The sequence below is a fragment of the Pan troglodytes genome, chromosome 5, assembly GCF_028858775.2.
Source record: "Pan troglodytes isolate AG18354 chromosome 5, NHGRI_mPanTro3-v2.0_pri, whole genome shotgun sequence".
In the NCBI taxonomy this organism is placed as follows: domain Eukaryota; kingdom Metazoa; phylum Chordata; class Mammalia; order Primates; family Hominidae; genus Pan; species Pan troglodytes.
In genome coordinates, this window is record NC_072403.2 from 155,525,019 (window position 1) to 155,551,292 (window position 26,274).

The 26,274-nt window shown below is 38.1% G+C and overlaps 1 protein-coding gene across 9 annotated transcripts in view; it reads left to right on the top strand.

Annotated features, from left to right (window-relative positions):
• PHACTR2 (phosphatase and actin regulator 2) overlaps positions 1 to 26,274 on the top strand; it is a 287,576-nt gene that overhangs the window by 127,122 nt on the left and 134,180 nt on the right. The window contains exon 1 of one of the 9 annotated variants that reach the window (XM_001172482.8): positions 14,247 to 14,525. The exons of 7 other annotated variants lie outside the window; for them this stretch is intronic. In XM_001172482.8, the coding sequence (XP_001172482.1) occupies positions 14,480 to 14,525 (46 nt within the window). In that variant the 5' untranslated portion in view covers positions 14,247 to 14,479. Of the gene's footprint in view, positions 1 to 14,246; positions 14,526 to 26,274 lie in introns of those variants that run through there. One more of the 9 variants, XM_001172447.7, reaches the window with a different exon arrangement.

Sequence of the window (26,274 nt, forward strand, 5' to 3'; positions counted from 1 at the left end):
CTTGTGTTACTTAGGAGTATGTTTCTTTCAGTTTCTAAAAATGTGTGGGAGGGGTTTTTATTTCTGTTTTTAACTAGGTTTTCTTGTTGATTTTTAATTTAATTACATTATGGTCAGAGATCAGGGATTACTTAATATGAATTACTTAAAATTTATTGAGATTTCTGTTATGATCTAGTGTTAAATCAATGTACAGTTGCCATTTTCTTGAGTACAAGTCTCTACACGTTTGTCTATTACATCAAGCTTGTCAATGGGATTGTTTAAATTCATGACCTTAAAAATATTTTGTTTTCATGATCTATTAGTTTTTGATGGTATGTTAAAAATCTCTCCTTATTATTGTGGATCTGTCCATTTATCATTGAAATTCTGTTAGTTTTTGCTTCAGATATATATATGGTTCTGATGTCAGGAATATATGAGATAATAATTTGAACATCCTGTTAGATTATAATTTTTGTCATTACACTGTATAATATGTCCCTCTATGCTATTTGTTATTTTACCTTCAGTTTTAATTTATCTATTATTAATATTGAGATTACAAATTTTCTTTTGGTAAGAATTTGCTTAGTAAATATTTTTCATACTTTTATTTTCAGCTTTTGCTGTTTGGGGTGTGTCTTCTAAAAATGACAGATAAAGAGATGTACTATGTTTCTGCTGCTCACAATTTTTTAGACTTTGTCATTAGATAAGAAAGCTTATTCCTTTCATATTTATTGAGATTACTAATTTGGATTTACATTGCCATCTAAATTTGTGTCATCTTTTTAAGCATGCTCTTCTTCAATTTTCTTTCATTTTCTCATTATTTGGATTAGTGAAGCTTTCTTTAATCCCCTTCTTTTGTTTAGTGATTTGGAAGCTTATAGTTATATCTTTCTTACTATTTGAAACAGTTACTTTTTCTAACAAAGTTTAAAATTATTTAGTACATATATCTTTCCTCTGATCAAAATCAGGACTTTAACATACATGTTAAAACTTCACTACTTCCTCATTTGCAGAGCCGATAGTTTATTAAATTCACCATCATGTCCTCACTTTCTGTGCTCACTGTTGTTTCATGCATACCACCCTTACCTCTAGGTTCATTTTCTTTCTTTTTATTTTATTTTATTATTATTATTTTGAGACACTGTCTTGCTCTGTCACCCATGCTGGAGTGCAGTGGTGCAATCTCAGTTCACTGCAACCTCTGCCTCCCTGGTTCAAGTGATTCCCCTGACTCAGCCTCCCAAGTAGCTGGGATTACAGGCACCTGCCACCACACCCGGCTATTTTCTTGTATTTTCAGTAGAGATGGGGTTTCACCATGTTGGCCAAGCTCGTCTGAACTCCTGAGCTCAAGTGATCTGCCAGCCTCGGCCTCCCAAAGTGCTGGGATTACAGGCATGAGCCACCGCACCTGGCCTGGGTTCATTTTCTTTCTTGCTGAGGAATATCCTGTAGATGTTTTCAGTGATTAATTACTTTTAGCGAATGATTGATTTAGTGAATGAGTGTTTACCTGGATATAGAATTCTAAGTTGACAGTTGCTTCTTCAAAACAGTAAGAAAAAATAGTTTTTCATTGACTTGGATTTATTATGATTCCTTAAAGTGGGATTTGCCTTTTCTGTCTACTGCTTTCTAAATTTTCTCTACATTTCTGCTGCTCAGTTTCACTAGGATGTGTTTAGGTATACATTGATTTGTTCTTTCCCTTGGCGACACATGGGATTGTTTTTATTCTGTATTTGGAAGTCTAGCAGACATCTCAAAACTGAACTTCTAATTTTCTATTCCAAATCCACTCCACTCACTGTTGTGCTAGTTTTAAGTAATGGCAATTTGATCTTTTCAGTTGCTCGGAAAAAAATTTTGAAGTCTTCCTTCCATCATCTTTTGTCTCCCACACCCCACATTCAATCCATAGGGAATATTGGTTCTGTTTTCAAAATGAACCCAGAATCCAGATGCATTTCATTACACCCACTGCTACCAACCTGGTCTAAGCCACTATCATTTCTAGTCTGGATTATTCCTGTAGTCTCTCCTGGTCTCTTTGCTTCTAATGTTGTCTCCTCTGTTCTCTACTCAGAAGCCACAGTGATTTTTAAAACAAAAGCCAGATCATGTTATTACTTTGTTCGAAACTGTCATTGCAACCTTATCGCACTCGTAGTAAAAGCTAAAGTATTTTTTATTATTTTTATTTTATTATACTTTAAGTTCTGGGATACATGTGCAGAATGTGCAGGTTTGTTACATAGGTATATACATGCCATGGTGGTTTGCTGCACCCATAAACCCGTCATCTACATTAGGTATTTATCCTAATGCTATCCCTCCCCTAGGCCCCCAACCCACCCCCCAACAGGCCCCAGTGTGTGATGTTACCCTCTCTATGTCCATGTATTCTCATTGTTCAACTCCCACTTATGAGTGAGAACATGTGGTGTTTGGTTTTCCGTTCCTGTGTGAATTTGCTGAGGATGATGGTTTCCAGCTTCATCCATGTCCCTGGAAAGGACATGAACTAATCCTTTTTTATGGCTGCATAGTATTCCATGGTGTATATGTGCCACATCTTCTTTATCCAGTCTATCATAGATGTACATTTGGCTTGGTTCCAAGTCTTTGCTATTGTGAAGAGTGCTGCAATAAACATAAGTGTGCATGTGTCTTTATAGCAGCATGATTTCTAATCCTTTGGGTATATATCCAGTAATGGGATTGCTGGGTCAGTTGGTATTTCTGGTTCTAGATCCTTGAAGAATCACCACAGTGTCTTCCACAATGTTTGAACTAATTTACATGCCCAAAAACAGTGTAACAGCATTCCCATGTCTCCACATCCTCTCCAGCATCAGTTGTTTCCTGACTTTTTAATGATCGCCATTCTAACTGGCGTGAGATAGTTTCTCATTGTGGTTTTGATTTGCATTTCTTTAATGACCAGTGATGATGAGTTTTCTTTCATATGTTTGTTGGCCGCATAAATGTCTTCTTTTGAGAAATGTCTGTTCATATCCTTTGCCCACTTTTTGATGGGATCGTTTGTTTTTTCTTGTAAATTTGTTTAAGATCTTTGTAGATTCTGGATGTTAGCCCTTTGTCAGATGGATAGATTGCAAAAGTTTTCTCCCATTCTGTAGGTTGCCTGTTCACTCTGCTGAGAGTTTCTTTCACTGTGCAGAAACTCTTTAGTTTAATTAGATCCCATTTGTCAATTTTGGCTTTTGTTGCCATTGCTTTTGGTGTTTTAGTCATGAAGTCTTTGCCCATGCCTATGTCCTGAATGGTATTGCCTAGGTTTTCTTCTAGGGTTTTTATGGTGTTAGGTCTTACATTTAAGTCTTTAATCCATCTTGAGTTAATTTTTGTAAGAAGTGTAAGGAAGGGGCCCAGTTTAAGTTTTCTGCATATGGCTAGCCAGTTTTCCCAACACCATTTATTAAGTAGGGAATCCTTTCTCCATTGCTTGTTTTTGTAAGATATGTCAGAGATCAGATAGTTGTAGATGTGTGGCATTATTTCTGAGGCCTCTGTTCTGTTCCATTGGTCTATATATCTGTTTTGGTACCAGTACCATGCTGTTTTGGTTACTGTAGCCTTGTAGTATAGTTTGAAGTCAGGTAGTGTGATGCCTCCAGCTTTGTTCTTTTTGCTTAGGATTGTCTTGGCTATACAAGTTCTTTTTTGGTTCCATATGAAATTTAAAGTAGTTTTTAAAAAATTCTTTGAAGGAAGTCAATGGTAGCTTGATGGGGATAGCATTGAATCTATAAATTACTTTGGACAGTATGGCCATTTTTATGATATTGATTCTTCCTATCCGTGAGCATGGAATGCTTTTCCATTTGTTTGTGTCCTCTCTTATTTCCTTGAGCAGTGATTTGCAGTTCTCCTTGAAGAGGTCCTTCACATCCCTTGTAAGTTGGATTCCTAGGTATTTTATTCTCTTCGTAGCAATTGTGAATGGGAGTTCACTCATGATTTGGCTCTCTGTTTGTCTGTTACTGATGTATAGGAATGCTTATGATTTTTGCACATTGATTTTATATCCTGAGACTTTGCTGAAGTTGCTTATCAGCTTAAGGAGATTTTGGGCTGAGACGATGGAGTTTTCTAAATATACAATCAAATCATATCATCTGCAAACAGAGACAATTTGACTTCCTGTCTTCCTATTTGAATACGCTTTATTTCTTTCTCTTGCCTTATTGCCCTGGCCAGAACTTCCAATACAATGTTGAATAGGAGTGGTGAGAGAGGGCATCCTTGTCTTGTGCCGGTTTTCAAAGGGAATGCTTCCAGCTTTTTCTATTCAGTATGCTATTGGCTGTGTGTTTATCATAAATAGCTCTTATTATTTTGAGATACGTTTTATCAATACCTAGTTTATTTAGCATTTTTAGCATGAAGGGATGTTTTGTCAAAGGCCTTTTCTGCATCTATTGAGATAATCATGTGTTTTTTGTCATTCGTTCTGTTTATGTGATGGATTACATTTATTGATTTGCGTATGTTGAACCAGCCTTGGATCCCACGGATGCAGCCGACTTGATCGTGGTGGATAAGATTTTTGATGTGCTGCTGGATTCGGTTTGCCAGTATTTATTGAGGATTTTTGCATCTATGTTCGTCAGGTCTATTGGCCTGAAATTTTCTTTTTTTGTGGTGTCTCTGCCAGGTTTTGGTATCAGGATGATGTTGGCCTCATAAAATGAGTTAGGGAGGAGTCCCTCTTTTTCTATTGTTTGGAATAATTTCATAAGGAATGGTACCAGCTCCTCTCTGTACCTCTGGTAGAATTCGGCTCTGAATCTGTCTGGTCCTGGGCTGTTTTTTGGTTGGTAGGCTATTAATTACTGCCTCAATTTCAGAACTTGTTATTGGTCTATTCAGGGATTCGACTTCTTCCTGGTTTAGTCTTGGGAGGATGTATGTGTACAGGAATTTATCTATTTCTTCCAGATTTTCTAGTTTATTTGGATAGAGGTGTTTATAGTATTCTCTGATAGTAGTTTGTATTTCTGTAGGATCAGTGGTAATATCCCCTTTATCATTTTTTATCGTGTCTATTTGATTCTTCTCTCTTCTCTTCTTTATTAGTCTGGTAGTGGTCTATTTTGTTAATCTTTTCAAAAAACCAGCTCCTGGATTCATTTATTTTTTGAAGGGTTTTTCATTTCTCTTTCTCCTTCAGTTCTGCTCTGGTCTTAGTTATTTCTTGTTTTCTGCTAGCTTTTGAATTTGTTTGCTCTTGCTTCTCTAGTTCTTTTAATTGTGATGTTAGGGTGTCGATTTTAGATCTTTCCTGCTTTCTCCTGTAGGCATTTAGTGCTATAAATTTCCCTCTACACACTGCTTTAGCTGTGTCCCAGAGATTCTGGTGTGTTGTGTCTTTTTTTCTCATTGGTTTCAAATAACTTATTTATTTCTGCCTTAATTTCGTTATTTACCCAGTAGTCATTCAGGAGCAGGTTGTTCAGTTTCCATGTAGTTGTGCGGTTTTGAGTAAGTTTCTTAATCCTGAGTTCTAATTTGATTGCACTGTGTTCTGAGAGACAGTTTGTTGTGATTTCTGTTCTTTTATATTTGCTGAGGAGTGTTTTACTTCCAATTATGTGGTCAATTTTAGAATAGGTGCAATGTGGTGCTGAGAAGAATGTATATTCTGCTGATTTGGGGTGTAGAGTTCTGCAAATATCTATTAGGTCTGCTTTGTCCAGAGCTGAGTTCAAGTCCTGAATATCCTTGTTAATATTCTGTCTCGTTGATCTGTCCAATATTGACAGTGGGGTGTTAAAGTCTCCCACTATTATTGCATGGGAGTCTAAGTCTCTTTGTAGGTCTCTAAGAACTTGCTTTATAAATCAGGGTGCTCCTGTATTTTGTGCATATATATTTAGGATAGTTAATTCTTCTTGTTGCATCGATCCCTTTACCATTATGTAATGGCCTTCTTTGTCTCTTTTGATCTTTGTTGGTTTAAAGTCTGTTTTATCAGAGACTAGGATTGCAACCCCGGCTTTTTTTTTTCTTTCTTTCCATTTGCTTGGTAAATATTCCTCCATCCCTTTATTTTGAGCCTATGTGTATCTTTGCACACTGATAAGTCTTGGCTCTTTATCCAACTTCCCAATCTGTGTCTTTTAATTGGGGCATTTAGTCTGTTTACATTTAAGGTTAATATTGTTATGTGTGAATTTGATCCTGTCATTATGATGCTAGCTAGTTATATAGCCTGTTAGTTGATGCAGTTTGTTCATAGTGTCGATGGACTTTACAATTTGGTATGTTTTTGCAGTGGCTGGTACCAGTTTTACCTTTCCATATTTAGTACTTCCTTCAGGAACTCTTGTAAGGCAGCCTGGTTGTGATATTTCTCAGCATTTGCTTGTCTGTAAAGGATTTTATTTCTCCTTTGCTTATGAAGCTTAGTTTGGTTGGATATGAAATTCTCAGTTGAAAATTCTTTTAAGAATGTTGAATATTGGCCCCCACTCTCCTCTGGCTTGTAGGGTTTATGCAGAGAGATCCGCTGTTAGTCTGATGGGCTTCTTTTGTGGGTAACCCGACCTTTCTCTCTGGCTGCCCTTAACATTTTCCCTTCATTTCAACCCTAGTGAATCTGACAATTATGTGTCTTGGGGTTGCTCTTCTCGAGGAGTGTCTTTGTGGTGTTCTCTGTATTTCCCGAATTTGAATGTTGGCGTGTCTTGTTAGGTTGGGAGAGTTCCCCTGGATAATATCCTGAAGAGTGTTTTCCAACTTGGTTTCACTCTCCCCGTCACTTTCAGGTAGACCATTCAAACGTAGGTTTGGTCTTTTCACATAGTCCCATATTTCTTGGAGGCTTTGTTCATTCCCTTTTATTCTTTTTTTTCTAATCTTGGTCTTCACACTTTGTTTCATTATGTTGATCCTCAATCTCTGATATCCTTTCTTCTGCCTGATCAATTCGACTATTGATACTTGTGTATCTTCATGAAGTTCTTGTGCTGTGTTTTTCAGCTCCATCAGGTCATTTATGTTCTTCTCTAAACTGGTGATTCTAGTTAGCAATTCCTCTAACCTTTTTTCCAGGTTCTTAGCTTCCTTGCATTGGGTTAGAACATGCTCCTTTAGCTCAGAGGAGTTTATTACCCACCTTTTGAAGCCTACTTCTATCAATTCATCAAACTCATTCTCCATCCATTTTTGTTCCCTTGCTGGTGAGGAGTTGTGATTCTTTGGAGGAGAAGAAGGCCAAGGCCTTTTTTTTTTTTTTTGAAATGGAGTCTCACTCTGTAGCCCAGGCTGGAGTACGGTGGCACGATCTCGACTCACTGCAACCTCCACCTCCCGGTTCCAGGTTCAAGCAATTCTCCTGCCTCAGCCTCCCGAGTAGCTGGGATTACAGGAATGCACCACAATGCCCCAGCTAATTTTTGTATTTTTAGTAGAGATGGGGTTCCACCACGTTGGTCAGGCTGGTCTTGAACTCCTGACATCATGATCCGCCTGCCTCGGCCTCCCAAAGTGCTGAGATTACAGGTCTGAGCCACTGCACCTGGCCCAAAGTCTTTATAGTTAACTGCAAGGTCCTATGTGGTTATAATCTCCTTCTCCTCATCTTTGCCTCTCTTATTCTATGTACTCCAACCACACCATTTCCCCTGGATTCCTCAAACATATGCCATGCTCCTGTCTTTATATTAACTGGTCTTTCTTCTTGGAACACCTCTCCCCCAGATAACCATATGGTTAACTCCATTACCTCCTTTGTGTTTTTGCTTAAACATTATCTTCTCAGTGAGGACTACTGTGAACACCACATGCCAGTCCAATCTCTCTTACTCTTCTGAATTTCATAGCACTTTTCATCTTCTAAATTGTTATAAAGTTTACTGATTTATTATGTTTACTGCTTATTTTCTGTCATTCCATTAGAATGGAAGCTCTATGAGTGCAGGTGTTTTTGTATTTTGTATAATTCTGTCTCCTAAGTACCTAGAACAAAGACTGGTAAAAAGGAGATGCATAATAAATATTTGTTGAGTGGTGAACCAATCAATGAGTTATTATTAATATAGAACTAGCATATATGTAACACAATATAGACCCAAAGTCTTTTCATGGAGCAGGAATACAGTGAAATACAGTTACATCCCAAATGCCCATTAACTGGTAAATAGATAAACAAACTTTTGTATAGCCATACAATGGAAGGCAACCTAGAACAAAAAGGAACAAAATACAGATACACAGAACAACATGGATGAATATCAAAAACATATGAAACAAGCCAGATTAAAAAAAACTGTACATAATATTATTCCATTTGTAAGAAATTTTAGATAAATCAAAAGTATGGACATGGAAAGCAGGTTGGCAGTTCCCTAATGCCAAGGGTGGTACAGGGATGTGAAACAGGAATTAACTGCAAAAGGACATGATGGAGTACCTTAGGGTTCTCAAAGTTTTCTGACACTTGAGTGTGCTGTTGGTTGGACTACATGTTTATTAAAACTTATTGAACTGTTTGCTTTAAATGGGTACATTTTAGGGTCCATAACTTATTCTTCAGAAAGCTGCAAGCAAGCCTGGGCAATATAGTGAGACCCTATCTCTACAAAAAAAAAATTACAAATAATTAGCTGGGCATGGTGGCAGGCACCCATAGTCCCAGCTACTCTGGAGGCTGAGGTGGGAGGATTGCTTGAGCCCAGGAGTTCAAGGCTACAGTGAGCAATGATTATACCACTGCACTCCAGCCTGGGCCACAGAGCAAGACCCTGTCTCAAAAACAAAAAACAAACAAAAAAAGCTGCAAGCAATAAACAAACAAATACAGTTAATTCTGACCACATACTATTAGAATTTAATCTTTCTTTAATTCAGGAAGCACTTCACAATCTTGGGGCACCTTCAGAATGAATGAGCACCTCTGTATGGCAAAAATGTGGATTTAGTAATTTGCTAAAGTTCAGAGCCTTCTCTGTACTAACCTACTGGGCATCCCTAGCACTTGGAGGAACAAACTTCTTCTTTTTTATTTTTATTTTTATTTATTTATTTCTTTTTGAGACAGAGTCTCACTCTGTTGCCCAGGCTGGAATGCAATGGCTCAACCTCAGCTCATTGCAACCTCCGCCCCCCGGGTTCAAGTGATTCTCCTGCCTCAGCCTCCCAAGTAGCTGAGATTACAGGAGTGCACCACCACGCCTGGCTAATTTTTGTATTTTTAGTAGAGACAGGGTTTCACCATGTTGGCCAGGCTGGTCTGGAGCTCCTGACCTCAGGTGATCCGCCCACCTCGGCCTCCCAAAGTGCTGGGATTACAGGCATGAGTCACCACTCCCAGCTGGAGGAACAAACTTCTCTTCCTCCACTGTTAGGATCATGTATTTGTAGGCTGCAACACCCACCCTCCACCGTACCCATACTATGACCTCCGCCACAGGAGAGTCCATACCTCACTTATCCTTATGCCCATGTGCTAGAGGTACCACGCCCATGGGAAGTCCTCAGTCAATTCTAGTTGAATGAGTAGATGATTATTTCAGAGGGGCATACAAAAGAAAATTTACAATCACAGACAGACTCGATATTCTCTTGCTATGGAGTCAACATTCTATATTATTACCAAAATTTTACATGTATTCCCAGATTTTTTTTTTTGTCCATACTTGGAAGTTACCATTAAGGAGATAACATAAATGCTTATTTTAAATTTATCATCTATGTATTCAGTACCCTCTATTTGCCAGGCAAATTTTGTTAGTTTCTAGGGATGGATGTGATGGTTAACAAAACAAAGATTTGGGCCTTACTGGAAGCAATTATTTTGTGTAAATTGGGCAGTCATATAAAAGATGTCTTTAAGGACTGTTCTCTTTAGATTTTGGTCAATAAATTAAAGATTATTCATTTTATAGCAGTTTTTAGAGTTTTAATACTATGGATGAGTACTTTGTTTTGCTTATGAAATGAAGTAGAGCAAAATTACAGACGCTTTTCCTCCCAGGGTAGGGAGAATGTCTTTGGAAAAGGAAATTCCAGCACCACCCCTTGAGGTCTTTATTTTCCAGCATAAATCTTCCAACTGTGGGGCTCACTCACTAAGCAAGCACACGTGAGCCACACCCCGCCTCTGCAGAGACTCACGCAGGGTGAGGCAGAGGCAAGGTATTTTGTTAATCCTTTTAGCTTGAGCAAGCAGAAGAAGGAAAACTCAGGAAATAAATCACATGAAAATATGAGAACAATAGGAAAGAAAAGCCTGTCTTTCAGGTTTGTTTCCTGTTCTAATACTTGTGGAATGTGGTCTTCTACTGATGCTTAATATAACTAGAATATGCAAAGTTGTAATTCTTTCCTTAACAAAAGTTTTCCTTTGTCTGTTAGCATTATCCTGTTCAAACCAGCATCTCTCAGAATTGTTAAAATCTAAGATATAGTAGCCATTTAGTTGCAACTTTACCATAGAGTAACATTTTACAAAGTAAACATTAGTTACATATACAGAGTTTTCACTGAGTTTATAATATCTAGTAAAGCTCCCATTTGCTTTTTATATTTTTCTAAGTAAGCTGACTCTTACAAAATGTAGCCAAGTTTTGAAGACATACAAAGTTTTTAAAAACCAGAAGATCTTCTAGTAAAAACTACCCAAATAGTTAAAACAACTTTTGCATATCGTTTTTAGTATACTATTAGGAAAACTGCTAAGTTTTCATTCATTTCCTTCCCATTAAGAAAGAATTTTTCTATGGCTACAATTCCCATTAGCCAAGGAAATGTCACTAATTCACAGGATGTCTATGGTCAAATCTAGAAATAACGGTGTAAATTAATGTAATCTTCATCTGCTTGTATATGGCCACTATCAACCACTGTTGCCTCCCAGGTCACTGCTGTTCTGATCAACCATCTCATCTCTTGGGACCCTGCCTAACCCTTCCCTCACATCATAATTCCTCCACCCCTAACATCTGGTGTCTCAAAATGAATCCTCACACAGCTGGCAGCATCTGGACAAGGCAGAGACCTCCAGGATTAGTATTCATGGCATTTGTGTTCTGAGGAAGGTTCCTTCTTCTTCCTGCTCCAGGCTAGATTTGGCTGCCTAGAAAAATCTGGCAGTAACCTAAGTTATAGGATTTGGTAGTGGTGACTGTAGTAATTGTAAACCATCTTCTCTAAAGGCACCAAGTTGTATGTCTGCCATTTGGACTTTGACCTAGAAAAGAACTTTCTCACAAATGGTCCAGATTGCCAATGTTTAGGCTTATGTCCGCTTTAACTTTTACCTAATAGATATAGTGGCTTCCATCCAGGAGGAGTGCAAGTGTCACTTTGGGTACCCCAGGTGGGTGAGTCTAAGACTTCTCACATCAGACAAGCCAGTGAAGTCTGTGTTACAGGGTAGAATGCTTGAAAACCTGATAAGTACAACTTTTTGTCATAAAGGCACACTGGCTTTCAGAAGGGGAAATTCTATCTCACTAATTCACTTACTTTAATTTCTTTCTGGAAATAAATGAATAAATCACAGTAGTTCTTTCAGAGCTTGAAAAATATTTAGAGTGTTCCATGGAAAAAATCAGTAGATGCCATTAGTCTATATTTTTAGGAAGGCTAAATAGAAGCTATTCCTCAAACTCAGCCATGGTATGATATGATGCGGCATTATTATAATAGAGAAAAGTAGCGGTGTGCTGAAGGCAGTTCACACAGGCTGGTGGGCCAAATTGTTACATTTCAAGGAATTTTGCAAGCTGTTTGATATCAGTTTTGCTAGCTGGTTGAAGGCCTGTAGAATAGGTCATTGTAGGAGTATTTACATCACAGTAAACAAAGCAGTCTGAGGCCCCCTCCTGCCTCCTCACCCCCAGCCCAAACCAGTTAAGCATTTACCAGGATATCACTGGATAAGAGATTGGTTTAGAAATAGAAAACAAAGGGTGGGACCAATGGGATAAATGCTGAAGAATTATAAATAGATAGCTTCCTCAGAGTTAGGTATTGGGACTAATCTTGTTTAGCATTTTAATAAATTCCCTAGAGAGAGGTAGTATACAGAGAAATGTCCATGCCTTTCAGATGACATTAAATGTTTCCAGAGTTAAACTATAAACCCATGGGATTAACACCCAGAACTCTTAGTAAAACTGTGTGAGTTCTAATAAGACAAGAGTAAGGCAATTTGGGGGAAAATTATCTTAAAATTCTCTTGTTAAGTGATAATATCTAACCTTTGCGTTACAACCTAGAAATGAAATTTAGAGATTTCTGTAGACGTTTTCTATGTTCATTAGTATAACTTGTTAGCTGTGATAAAAAGGCCACTTAAATGCCAAGTTCCATCAGAAGCTCTAGAAACCAAGAACAAGAACTGTCCCACTCTTAGAAAGAAAACTTAGTGCACACTTCCTGCAGTTTTGGTTGACATGCTTCAAGGATAATGTAATGGAACTGGAAGAGTTTCAGAGAAAATTGCATAACCTGGTTGGGGTATTATAGGAATCCCAGATGAGGCCGAAGATTATATTAACCAGCAAATCATGAAAGGTCTTGAATAAGGTAAATATAGCTGTATTAAGCAATTCCTGAAAAACTGGAACTATAGTGCACCTCCTTGATCTTTGAAATAAGAATTTATAGAAGTAATAGAAATATGCTATTGTTTCTCAAGGAAAAGAAGAAATGATAGCAACCTTAAAGTTTAACTTTTATCAGTATTTAAAAATTATTACAGTTACATATTTTGAATGTGCAAAATTTACTGTATATTTCCTCTGATCAGTGACCTCCCTTTATCAGAAAGACTGTCAAAGGAAGAGTGAAACATTCTCCCTCTTAACTTACCTTTAACCACTTTTGTTTGTTTGTTTTTTTCTTACGGCAACTCAAAGCAAAGAGCTGGAGGAGCCAGCCATTATAATTGTTTACTCTCATCGCTTAGCGCCCCAGGTGGGATGTGTTTCCAAAACACATTTTTGTATTTATAAGGAAATGTAGTTAGGATTAATTTTATTGTCCTAATTAGAACTCACATTTTGGTTAAATCCTCAATTTCATTACAAAAAAAAAATCAGTGTTTCTTAAGAGTGAATTAGGCAAAGGGAAGAAGACAATGGATCACACTTTTCTAGGGAAAAAATCTTCCTCACAGTGGGGGGTGGGCTATTTGGGTGTGAAAAAAAATAGGGCAACTTAATTAACCATGACAAAACAGACAAGTAAGTGCCTTTCAAAAAAATCAAACAAGGCTCTGCACGATCTTAATAATAAAAATTTTAGAAAAAAATGATTTTCATGTTAGTTCAGAGTTGATTGTCTAGGATAAATTAAAAAATGAAAGCTGTGGTAAATGACCTAAATATATTGCACTTTCTGATATTTTTTACATTTTAATGAAATATATGCCTTCAGCAAAGTGCACACATCATTACAGACATCTCAATGAATTTTCATAAAATGAACACATCCAGTAACCACCATCCAATCTAATGCACCATATATAGATGTTCCATATACTGTATATATATACACACATTATATATATAGCATGTAGATTACTTATACTAATTAATCATTAACTGTAAATATGAAGAATATTTATTTGTATTCATATTTTTAAGAAGATTGAGATTTAACAGGATACTATAGAAGGGTTTAATTCACCTTTCAAGTTTGTTATAGTTTTTTCCCCCTTTTGTGTATTTTAATCACATTATTTCACAGTAATTCTTTTGAAATAAAGGAGAGGTCAGCACTCCAGAGTTTTAGGTGGGAGACAGCAAAGAGCATATTTTGTTGATCTCGCACATAGACCTATCATTTAGATTTGTTGTCAAGCCTGATTGAGGCCATTAGTGCTGTTTTTAAAAAATTGTATTTGTTAAAAGGAAGATAATTTTTAAAACGAGAAAAAAAATGGGCACAAGACATGAGAGTGCCACAATACTGCAAATAGAATGTAAGGAAGGAAGTAACTTTTAAGAAACAAATTTTGTTAAATTAAGTACCGTGACTAAATACTTTAATTCCTTTTCTTGTAGCCCGTAAGGATCATTTGACTTTGAACCTTTTAAGTCAAAGAGGAGTAGTCTGAAAGCCTGAACTCCCTACCACCCTGAGGGGGTGCGGGTGCGGCGGGGCCGGCTGGGGGCTTCCCCCACCCCCTGCTCCTGCGCCCTCCCCCCGCTTCCCCCTCCTCCCCTCCCTATCGCCCTCACCCCCCTTCTTCCCCCGTGACCCCTGACCCCAGCTAATCTGCATAGAGGAATGGCAGGCATCCGCTGGGCAGGATCCGCCGCGCCGGCTGCGGCCGGCCGGGCTGGGAGACCCGCGCGGGGTAGAAGGTGAGGGGACCCGGCGGGCCGCTCGGCACAGGCCGGGACATGAACGCTTGGAAGTCTGGCTGGGAGCGGACCCATGATCGAAGGACCAAAGGAGCCGCGTGATCGCTGGACCTGGCCCTGCGACCCCAGTCATGGGCCAGACCTCGGTGTCCACGCTGTCCCCGCAGCCCGGCAGCGGTGAGTCCGGGGCGCACGCGATGCGCTCCCGCCGCGCGGGCGCGGGGCTGGCGGCGGGGCCCGGGGGCAGGCAGGGCTAGTCGTCTGGTCGGGTTCCGCTCGGACCCGCCAAGTCCCTCGGAGAAACCCCAGAGGTAGCGCTCGCCAAACTCTTTGTCGTGAAAGAGGAATGCCTTTTGGGATCCAGCCGATTTTACCTTAAAGGCACAGGCTCCATTTTTCTGTGCGCGATGCCTCGCTGTGGTTTTTTATCCAAATTATTTCGGAGCCAGAAACTTACGGGAAACGCCATTTGCGTATTACTGTGTTTTTAAAAACGCGAAACTTAGAGAGCAAGAGAAACATGCCAACAGGTTTTTCTGTATTTACGCTTGGCTTCCGAACAGACTAGGACTGAATGCTTTCAAGCTTGTCAACTGATTTATGGTTTGTTATTCGGAGTAGAAGCGCTGATCGCCTTATCCTGGCAGACGCTGAATACTTAATAACTAGCCCCGAAATGCGTAATTGTTTCAAATGAGACTTGTTTTGTTTATAGTAGATACAGCAGCTATAACATTTAGGGAAACATATCTCATGAACTTAGTTCTCCAGGACTAAAGTTAGTTTTATGGAGACGTGTGTAACGTGTCTGAGTTCTAATGCTCTGTTTTAAAAGTTTCTTTTTTCCATTTTCTTAAACAAAAAGAGGGAAGGAAGGTACGTCTGGCATTTCCCGGACAGTGTAGGGATTAAAAAAAAAAAAAAAAAACTGTTTGGTGGTGTTACTTGTGATTGGATAAGGAAATAAATTTAAAAGGTACTATTTTGATATTTTTCCATCAACGATTAAAAATAAATAAAACTCGAAGGGACCGTTTATGTTACTCATTGAGATATTTGATACGATTTTTAAATTGTGCAAACATCAACAGGATCTTGCTGAAAGGAAATGACAGGGTACAGAGGAAGGTTTTTTAATCTGCCTCAGGATGTCTAGCTAGATAGCATTCTGTCATTCCAACCCCCCACCCCACTTTATACCCAGTGGGTTTCTTTAGGTAGCACAGCTTCACTCCCTGAGATACCACAAGCTTTGCTGAGGTTTCTGTTAATACCACAGAAGACCATTCTGCAAAGAAGAGACATCAGAATCAGAATATACCTTCTTTACCATTAATGACATGGCTACAGCTCTGAAATCAAAGACTTCATGTTGACAGCTTTTTGAGAGATTTTTGCGGGGAGGGGTTGAGTAGGATTTTAAATTTAGTAAACTATTTTGTGCAAATAAGACTTGGTTTCCTTTGTCTTACCTTGAAGTGGTGTGAGACTTCTTTTCATTTCAAGGAAGGGTTATATTTTTAAATTTGTGCACCGGCGAAGATAGAATTAAATCGGTACTCCAATACAAGAGTATACAGAAAGTATTGTCCTGAATTTAGTGATTTTATCACAAAATATTATTCGAGTGAATATTAGAAAAGCAAATTTTGCCTTAATAAAAATCAAGGAATATTATATAAATGATGTCTAAGAAGCAAATAAAATCCTAAAGTGAGACTCCCTACGTCTTATTACAGCAAAAAAAAAAACCCGGATTGCTATAATTCCAAATAAAATGACTGATTATAATGAGAAACTGTAATCTACTTAAGTAAAAAGTGTTTTAAACAAAAATTTATGCTTGATCATAAAAGATAATTCAGAGAAATATCTCACGGAACGGTGTTATACTTAAATTGCAGGTCCTCAGTTTTGTGGATTAAAAGTTTGTATGAATTGAAATGATCAATCCATACATTATAAATACAGGGTTTTTTATTTTTCAGTTAAGGATTGACAGTGGTTATGACTTAAGTTGTGGTATTGTAAAAGAACAGTTTTCTCGTGGTATCCAGTGTCTCTAAATCCATTAGAGCTACCCTGTTTCCCTGAAGGTTTGCCATCAGATTCCAAATGAAAACCAAAAAATTTAAATTAAATAACGTTTGCTGAGTTTTATATTCATGTCTGTATTTTTCTGAGTCTGAGACTGTCAAACTCTCTACTATTCCAGGTATTTTGTTCACTCCTTGTTAACTGTTTAACTCTGGCTTTACAGATGGTGTGAAGATCCTTGTTCTGTTTGATCTTAGCCATTGACTAGTTGTTTAAGTCTGGAGCAGCTGCTTAGGATTACAGTATTAAAGATGATTCTCATCTTAAATGCTTAGTGGGCGAAAATCTGTTTAAGTCAAAGGAATCAATAGCACAGAGTTTAATTATTCATACTTATCGCTCAATTTGGCCTTTTGTAAAAATCTTCATTATAGGCTAGAAGTTAGCTTGCTTTCCCCGTTTTGACTTTAGGCTCTCTAGAGCCTTTCAGTTTAGGTTGCACCTAATTCTCTGGGTTCTAGGAAGACCATTAATAATTTTTTCTGAAAATATGCAGTTAGATCCATTATTTTTTAAAAAAAACAGCTGTATTGATGTATAATTCACATACTATAAAATTCACCCATGGAAAGTGTACAGTTCATTGTTTTTCAGTGTGTTCACAGTGTTGTGTGACCCTCAATCTCTGTTCCCACCCTATTCAACCAGTGGGCTCTACCTTAATGAAACACTAATCAACTTTTCTGTCTCTATAGATTTGCTTATTGAGAACATTTCATGTCAATGGAATCATAATGTGTCATTTTGTGACTGGCTTCTTTCAGTTAGCATAATGTTTTCAAGGGTCATCCGTGTTGTAGCATGTATCAGTTGTTCATTTCTTTTTATTGCCAAATAATATTCTACTGTATGAATATGCCACATTTTATTTATCCATTTATCAGTTGATGGACATTTGGGTTATTTCTGCTTTGGGCTATTTATGAATAATGCTGCTCTGAACTTAATGTACAAGTTGTTGTGAAGATATGTTTTCATTTCTCAGGTATATATTTAGTAGTGGAATTGCTAGATTATATGGTAGGTAGTTCTATGTTTAACCTTTTATGGTGTTGCCAAACAGTTTCCAAAGAAGTTAGACCATTTTACATTCCCACCAGCAGTGTATGAAAGTTACAGTTTCTCCACATCCTTACCAACATTTGTTACTGTCTTTTTGATTATAGCCATCTTAGTAGGTGTGAAGTTATAGCTCATGGTTTTGATTTCCTTTTCCCTAATTACTAATGACCTTGAGCATCTTTTCATGTGCTATTGGCCATTTGTATATCTTCTTTGGAAAAAATGTCTTCAGATCCTTTGCCTAATTTTAGTTGGATAATTTGACTTCTGTTGGAGTTTTAGTTCTTTGTATACTAGATCCAAATCCCTTGTCAGGTACATGATTTGCAAATATTTTCTGCCATTCTCTGGGTTGTCTTTTCATCTTGATAGAGTGATTTGCAGCTCAGATTTTTAAAGTTTTGATGATGAGCAGTTTATCCATTTTTTTCTTTTGTTGTTTGTGTTTTTGGTATCACATCTGAGAACTACAGCCTAACCAAGGCAAGAAGACTTACACCTGTGTTTTCTTCCAAGCGTTTTATAATTTTGGCTGTTACATTTAGGTCAGTAATACATTTTGAGTTAATTTTTATGTATGGCGTCATGTAGGGTTTCATTCTTTTACATGTGAATATCCAATTGTTCCAGCACCATTTGTTGAAATGACCATTCTTTCCCCATTGAATGGTGTTCCACCGTTGTCAAAAATTGATTGACTGTATACGTAAGGGTTTCCTTCTGGATTCTCAATTCTACTCCATTGTCTCTTCTTATGCCAGTTACCACAATGCCTAGATTACTGTAGCTTTGTAGTAAATTTTGAAACCTAGAAGTATGAGTTTTTCAATTTTGTTCCTTTGAAAGTTTCTACTGGTTATTCTGGTTCCCTTACATTTTCATATGAATTTTGCAATCAACCTGTCAATTTCTGCAAAAAAGCCAATTAGAGTTTTGATAGCAATGATATTGAACTTGTAGATCAGTTTGGGTAGTATTGCTATCTTAACAATATGAAGTCTTCTAATCCATGAACATAGATGCCTTTCCATTTCTTTATATCTTCTTTCTTTTCACCATGTTTTGTAGTTTTCAGTGTGGTGCAGTGGTGTGATCATGGCTTATTCACTGCAGCCTCAACCTTCTGGGCTCAAGCGATCCCCCAACCTCAGCCTCCTGAGCAGCTGGGACCACTGGTGCCCACCACCATGTCCAGCTACTTTGTATTGTTGATAGAGATGGGGTTTTCTGTGTTGCCCAGGCTGGTCTCAAATTCCAGATCTCAAGAGATCCACCCACCTGGGCCTTCCAATATTGCAGGGATTATAGGCATGAGCCCCCGTGCCTGGCCTGAACTCATTTTTTAGTCCTAGTAGTTTTTCAGTGGATTCCTTATGATTTTCTATATACATGATCATACTATATACAAGATCTATTTACATGTGCAAAGAAACAACATTTTAATTCCTCCTTTTAGATTTGAATGCCTTTTATTTTATTTTTTTCTTATTTAATAGTTCTGGCTAGAACCTTTAGTCCAATGTTAAGTAGAAGTGGCAGTTGTGAGCATTTTTATCTTGTTCCTGATCTAACAAAAAAAAGTTTGTTTGTTTGTTTGTTTGTTTGTTTGTTTTTACCATTAACTGTGCTATTAGCTATGGGTTTCTTCATAGGTTCACTTTGTCAAAAAGTTCTCTGCTATTCCTACTTTGTCAGTGTTTTTATCATGAAAGATTGTTCAATTTTGTCAAAGGTTTTTCCTGCCTCTATTGAGGTGATCATATGGTTTTTGTCCTTTATCCTATTCATTTGTCATGTTACGTTAATTGATTTTTGGTTGTTAAACCAACCTTGCATTCCTAGGATAAATCCCACTTGGGTAATGTGTATAATCCCTTTTGTATGTTGCTGGGTTAGGTTTACAAGTATTTTACTGAGAATTGGATCCATTATTTCTAAGTACAGGCTAAAACGATATGCCCTCAAATAGGATGGTTTCGGTACCCTCTGGCATCATGCCCTAGGAGGATTGAGACTTCTAGTATTTCATTGTGAAGTGTAGAGCATGGTAGATTGGATACAATACATTTTTGATGAATATATGAATGAGTCAACAAATAGTCTCAATAAGCAACCTGACTGCTTTAAACCAATGATTATATGAATGAGAGGTATGTATTATTTATATTCTTTTTTTAGTCCAAGAATTACATTACTCTGGCTCTATTGTCTGAAGGGTGGTATCTGAATCTAGTAATTATTTCTTCTAGTTTTTTCCAACCCCACCCCATTTTCACGGTGCCACAGACCAGCACTTGGCTGCTTCTCCTCAATCCTTGGGTTGAAAGGGCAGACAGTGCCACTGTCCCCATTTTTAAGAGACAAGAGAACAAGTAAATACAGTGTGCAGGATCACACCTATGTTGTGATAGAACCTGTATTCATCTGTGTCTCTGGGTTTCCAAGTTTTGTTCAGGGCCCTGTATTTGTCTTGTCCAGAATATTTATCCATTTCCTTGTAAACCAGGCACAGGAAGAGGTCCTAAAGGCAAAAGCTGATGGAGTTTGTTTTCTTTATTCCATAATATATACATGGTAGGAAGTCAAACATTACAAGATGGTTTGGGATAAAAATGAATTTACTCCCTCCCAGAATCCTCCAGTCCCACTTTTCATCTATAACCCAGCATGAACATTTTTTTTCATTCCACACAGTTTTCATTCATAGATATATCTTTATCAGTAGTCAAACAAGACATACTGTACTTACTGCTCTATACTTTGAATTTTCCGTGTAATATAACTTGAAAATACTTCCAACTTGTTCTCTTTAATTCTATAAATGAACACTATTATAGTATGTGGATATATGAAAACTTCCTTTAAAAGAATCCTGTTGTATTTTAATATTGTTCCTGGGTTCTTTGCATATGTATATGCTCTTATGAACAATACTGAAATGAACATCCGTATCTATGACCTCTCTCTGTACTCCAGGCTCAAATATGCAACTCCCTATTTGACAGGTCTGCTTGAAAACTTGCTGGGCATCCCAGAGGTAACATGGATCTAATGGAAGGTTTGACTTTGTCCTCCAAGCCAGTTCTTTCCTTGACTTTCTACATTTCACCAAATGATACCCCAACCACTCACTTATTCTAGCCCAAGATCTAGGAGTTATTCTTAGGTTTTCCTTTCCCCTTCCACATGGATCCATCAGCAGCTCTTGTCCTTTTTTCTTCCCAAATATATCTCAAGTCCACGCTCTTCCGTCTGTCCCTACTGCCACTATCCAAGCTCTGAGGCCATCCATTACATGGACAACTGTAAACTACATGTCCTAATGTCATATTAGCAGTAGAGTTACTAGGTCAAAAGATTTGTGTGTTTTATTTTGATAGACTTTGCTACATTATTCTCAAAGAGGCTTTCTCAGTGTTATCTGCTTATTATATGAGAATTTCTGTTTCTGTACTCTGTCACCACCACTGCATATCAGGGTCACTCTTAGCCCATAGCCTTGTGAGAATTAGAAGTCACTTCCTCTGGGTGAGGCAGCTAGCTCCACAGCACAGACTTAACAAGTGGAACTTTAGCATGTATTTAATTCCCACTCATTCTCTTACCTATGTGTCCTTCTGCAGTCAACACTCTACACAACTGTACATGACCACAATGCTGTGCATAAATAATTTTTTAGACTCTTTGTAAATCTGTATGTAAAAAATGGCATCTTATTTTGATTATGAGTGATGTAGGACATTTATATTTCTTTTTCTTTGAATTGCCTATTTATAGACTTTCCTTATTTTTATGGTTTCTTACAAATTTGTATATTCAGGAGATTAACCTAATGTCTATCATATGTTTCAACATTAAAAATTTTTTTCTTGTACCTTAAGTTTGTTTATAGTACTTTTTTATAGAAAACTTTAAATTTTTAAGTCGAATTGATTAGTCGTTTTCTTTCTTACAGACTAGGGCTATTTCAAAAATGCTTTCCTCTGCTATTTTTCTCATGTTTTGAATATTTGATCTCTGTAATTTATTCTGGCTTAAGATGAATAGATTTAATAATATAAAAATTTTAAACTTTTACATGGCCAAAAAAAATTAACATCAGAAAGTTGAAAAGGAAAATCATAAAGTTGAAAGAAATAGTTAATTATATATGGAAAATAATAGTTAATATCATTAATGTAGTAAGACCTCTTAAAAGTCAGTAACAAAAAGATAAGCAACCACATAGGAAAACAAGTAAACAACATGAACAGGCATTTTCCAAAATATCTAATGGTTACAATTGTGAACTCACTATGGGCCAGGAACTACTCTAAGTGCTTTACTTGAATTAACTTTTTAAAACTTATGACGTTCATCCTGGGTAACTAATATTAATATCCCCATTTTATAAATGAGGAAAACCAAAGTACGAGAGCTAAGAAACTTGCCTATGTTACTTGACCAAAGAAGAACATAAGTGATCACTTGGTAAATGAAATAAGGTTTAAGCAATTAAATGAAAAAAAAAAAAAAAAAAAAAAAAGGGATGCAACTGATCACCTATGAGTTTAGCAAAGATTAAAATGAGTAATTCCCAAAAGACAATTGTTTTGTGGTCATTTAAATTGGTACAACTTATCAGAAAAGCAGTTTGGCAATATATATTAAGTCATAAAATGTGCACTTAGGCCGGGCGTGGTGGCTCACACCTGTAATCCCAGCACTTTGGGAAGCCAAGGCAGGTGGATCACCTGGGGTCAGGAGTTTGAGACTAGTCTGAACAAAATGGTGAAACCCCGTCTCTATTAAAAATATAGAAATTAGCCAGGTGTGGTGGCGGGCGCCTGTAATCTCAGCTACTTGAGAGGCTGAGACAGGAGAATTGCTTGAACTCGGGAGGCGGAGGTTGTAGTGAGCCAAGATTGCACCATTGTACTCCAGCCTGGACGACAGAGTGAGATTCTGTCTCACAAAAAAAAAAGTGCACGTAGACTACACTTAGACCCAGTAGTTCTGCCTATAGAAGTATATTGTAAAAGAAATGATTAATTGCTCATAAAAACAATTTTTACAAAAGCCAAAAATTGGAATTAACTTAATAGTCAAGCATCAAGAGACTCGTTGAATTGATTGAGATACAGACATGTGATAGAATAAGCCATTTAAAAATGATGTAAAAATATTTGTAAAAGGCGATTTTTATGATAAATAACATCAACATGTGAAAAGGCAGGTTATGAAGTAATATGATTCCATTTTTAAAATATGTAAAGAAAAATTTATATGTACACACACATAGAGGAGAGGAACTTCATTCTTTTTTTTTTTTTTTTTTTTTTTTTTTTTTTGAGACAGAGTCTCGCTCTTTTACCTAGGCTGGAGTGCAGTGGCACGATCTCGGCTCACTGCAACCTCCACTTTCCGGTTTCAAGCGATTCTCCTGCCTCAGCCTCCCGGGTAGCTGGAATTACAGGCGTGAGCCACCATGCCCAGCTAATTTTTGTATTTCAATAGAGATGAGATTTCATCATGTTGGCCAGGCTCGTCTCGAACTCCTGACCTCGTGATCCACCTGCCTCGGCCTCCCAAAGTGCTGGGATTACAGGCGTGAGCCACTGCGCCCACCCGGGAACTTCATTCTTGAAGAGTTAGTGTGACAGTCATGGCTTTCCCCTGCTTTGGACATGATCAAACCCAAGGTTTCCATATCCACTGTCCACCTGGACCTCGACCGTAATTAAAGTCATGAGCTCACCTGCAACTGTACTAGCTTTTCTCCAGCTGCGTGGATTCTGAGCTTTAAGCTCAGTGGCTGGTTTTCAGCTACTTTTTTTTCCTTTGTCAGTGATGAAAATGAAAACATTGGTCCCAATATAGCCACCTTCTTTTTAGGTTTAATTGTTTTTTTAGTCTGTTCGATAATAATGTGAATGTCACTTACTTTGAGAGAAAGAATGTGAGCAAAATTTCAACATCACCTACTTCTCTTTGGTCCATATCTCATCAGATTTGGTCAGTGACTAATATCCCAAATATTTTAATTTTATTTTTAGCAGTCTGAAATAGAAAATAATAAATTTATTTTATTTTTAGCAGTCTGAAAACATAATGACTAATGAGCAAGTCACACGTCACCTCTTGCCTTCTTAATGCAGTGGGGAAGGAAACAAGAATTGTAAGAATTGGTCTTACAATTAAGCCTATTTAATTTGAATAGAGGGAAAATTCCAACATCTTTTCTTTGGGGACTTTACTGTAGCAGGTTAACTGCTAGTCTCTATTCTTGGGAGAAAATATTAATATTTAGTGAAGACTCGACTGATGCAAAAGTGATATTAAGGATAGAAATAGTCTTAAGAAAATAAACATTTCTTGTTTCCTCCCCACAAAAGCAGGGGAACAAAAACCAAAACTACAGAAATGCGGAAAGGAATGGGCAAATCACATTACTTGCTAAAAGGTCGGTCTAACCATTATCATTTATATTTATAAACCATCCCTCCATTTATTTTCATTTCAAGGGGCTGGATGTTTTTATTCACATCAACCTTCTGGCAAGTAAAACACTGCAGCCCTTAACACTAAGGAAATTTGGCTGCCAAGGAAGGACTGAAGTGCTATTTTGCTTAAGAATATCCTGGAAAGCTGTGCTGGTATGTGCTTGGCAGGTATAGTCCTACAAATCAGCCTGTTTTATGAGGGGATATTAAGAAGGAGAAGAGTGGCACCTTCATGCAGCAAACAGTTCCTAAATTAAAGTTATTATGTGTAAGGTGTTATGCTAAGCAAGGTGGGAAGTTTCAAAGATAAATCCTACACAGACCCTGCCCACAAAGCGTCCAGTCTAGAAGATGCTTAGTGAAAATGTGCAGAAATGAGAGTGGAAGGGAAGGGATACGTAGAGAATTGTAGGACTAAATCAGGAGGCAAAACACATAATGGGGACAAGAATTCAGGCTCTGAAAAGGAAAGGGGTAGAAGGCAATACTGAAAGCCACAGGCAATAGGAACCACTGACGCTTTTTTTTTTTTTAAATCAAACCAGAGAAATGATTATTGCTTTGCCTCCGGAGATGAGTTGGCCTGCCGCATGCAGTATAGATTTCATGGGGAGAGACTGAAAGTGGGACCAAGAAGTAGGCTGGAATAATCCAGCAAGGTGAAGTGGATGCCTGATCTGGGGTGAGGGGTGGGTAGAGAAATGGGAGTAGGGTCTCACCCAACTCTCAACTCCCAGAGTTACCCAGTTTGTGTCTGCAACTCTGACCTTTCTCTGCACTGCAGGCTCAAATGTGCAACTCCCTATTTGACAGGTCTGCTTGAAAACTTGCTGGGCATCCCAGAGGTAACATAAGTCTATACAGAAGGTTTGATTTTTGTCCTCCAAGCCAGTTCTTTTCTTGACTTTCTACATTTCACCAAATGATACCCCAACCACTCACTTATTCTAGCCCAAGATCTAGGAGTTATTCTTAGGTTTTCCTTTCCCCCTCCATATGGATCCATCAGCAGGTCTTGTCCTTTTCTCTTCCCAAATATATCTCAAGTCTATGCTCTTCCGTCTGTCCCTACTGCCACCGTCCAAGCTCTGGGGCCATCCATTACATGGACAACTGCAGTAGATTCCAGCTGCTCTCCTGCTTCTGTTCCCACCCTTCTGCAATTCATTTTCCACAGAACAGCTAAAGTAATTTCTTAAAGCATAAATCATGTCACTCACTCACTCAAAACCTTCCTGTCCTCCCACTGCACTTGGAATGAAATCCAGATTGCATAGTATGGCCCTCGAGGCTCTACATGAGCCTATATGATCCCCGCCCACCTCTCTGACCTCATCTTCCATCACTTTGCTCTGGTCCCCTCACTGCCTTTTTCAGTCCTCAAACAAGCCTGGATCAGTCCCACCCATGGACCTTGGCCGTTGCTGCTCCCTGTTTGAGACACTCTTCCCTTTGCTCTTTGCCAAGCTGACTCCTTGTTTCGGCTACATCCTTGTGCTTCATAGAGACCTTCCCTGCCTACCCCTCTCCAGAATAACCCACCCAGGTCCCACCCACAGCTCTCTGTGCCTTCACTGCACTTAGCACTCCGATGATCTTGTTTGTTTGTTTTATTCATTGCCTCTCTTTTCTAGAACATAAGCTCCATGATCTAAAAGACGTTATCTGTCTTGTTCACCAATGTCTCTTCTTATTCCTAGGTATATGCCTGACACCCAAACTATTTGTCAAATAAATGAATAGCTCTGTTTGGCCAGGTCATACGTTAGTAGAGTAGTAGGAACTGAGTAGAAAGTTCAGGGGCATCTAAGAAATGTGGAGTTGTTTAAACTGATTCTTTAATTCTCCAGTCTCTAAATAGCATGCTCTTTGCTACCTATTGATTGATTTTTCAGCATGACACATTATCTACTGAGCTCACAGTATGGAAACCGAACACGTAGTTCTCTTTTTTACCCTGCCCCAACCCCTGCCTCTCCCCATTTCAGAATCATACATTTCCTATTATTTCCCATTTTCCCATTTTCTCATCTTCTCAACAGTCTTTTTTTTTTTTTTTTTTTGAGATGGAGTGTCGCTCTGTTGCCCAGGCTGGAGTGCAGTGGCCTGATTTCAGCTCACTGCAACCTCCTGCTCCTGGGTTCAAGTGATTCTCCTGCCTCAGCCTCCCGATTAGCTGGAATTACAGGCACCTGCCACCACGCCTGGCTAATTTTTGTATTTTTAGTAGCGACAGGGTTTCGCCAGGCTGGTCTTGCAATCTGGTCTTGAACTTGTGACCTCAG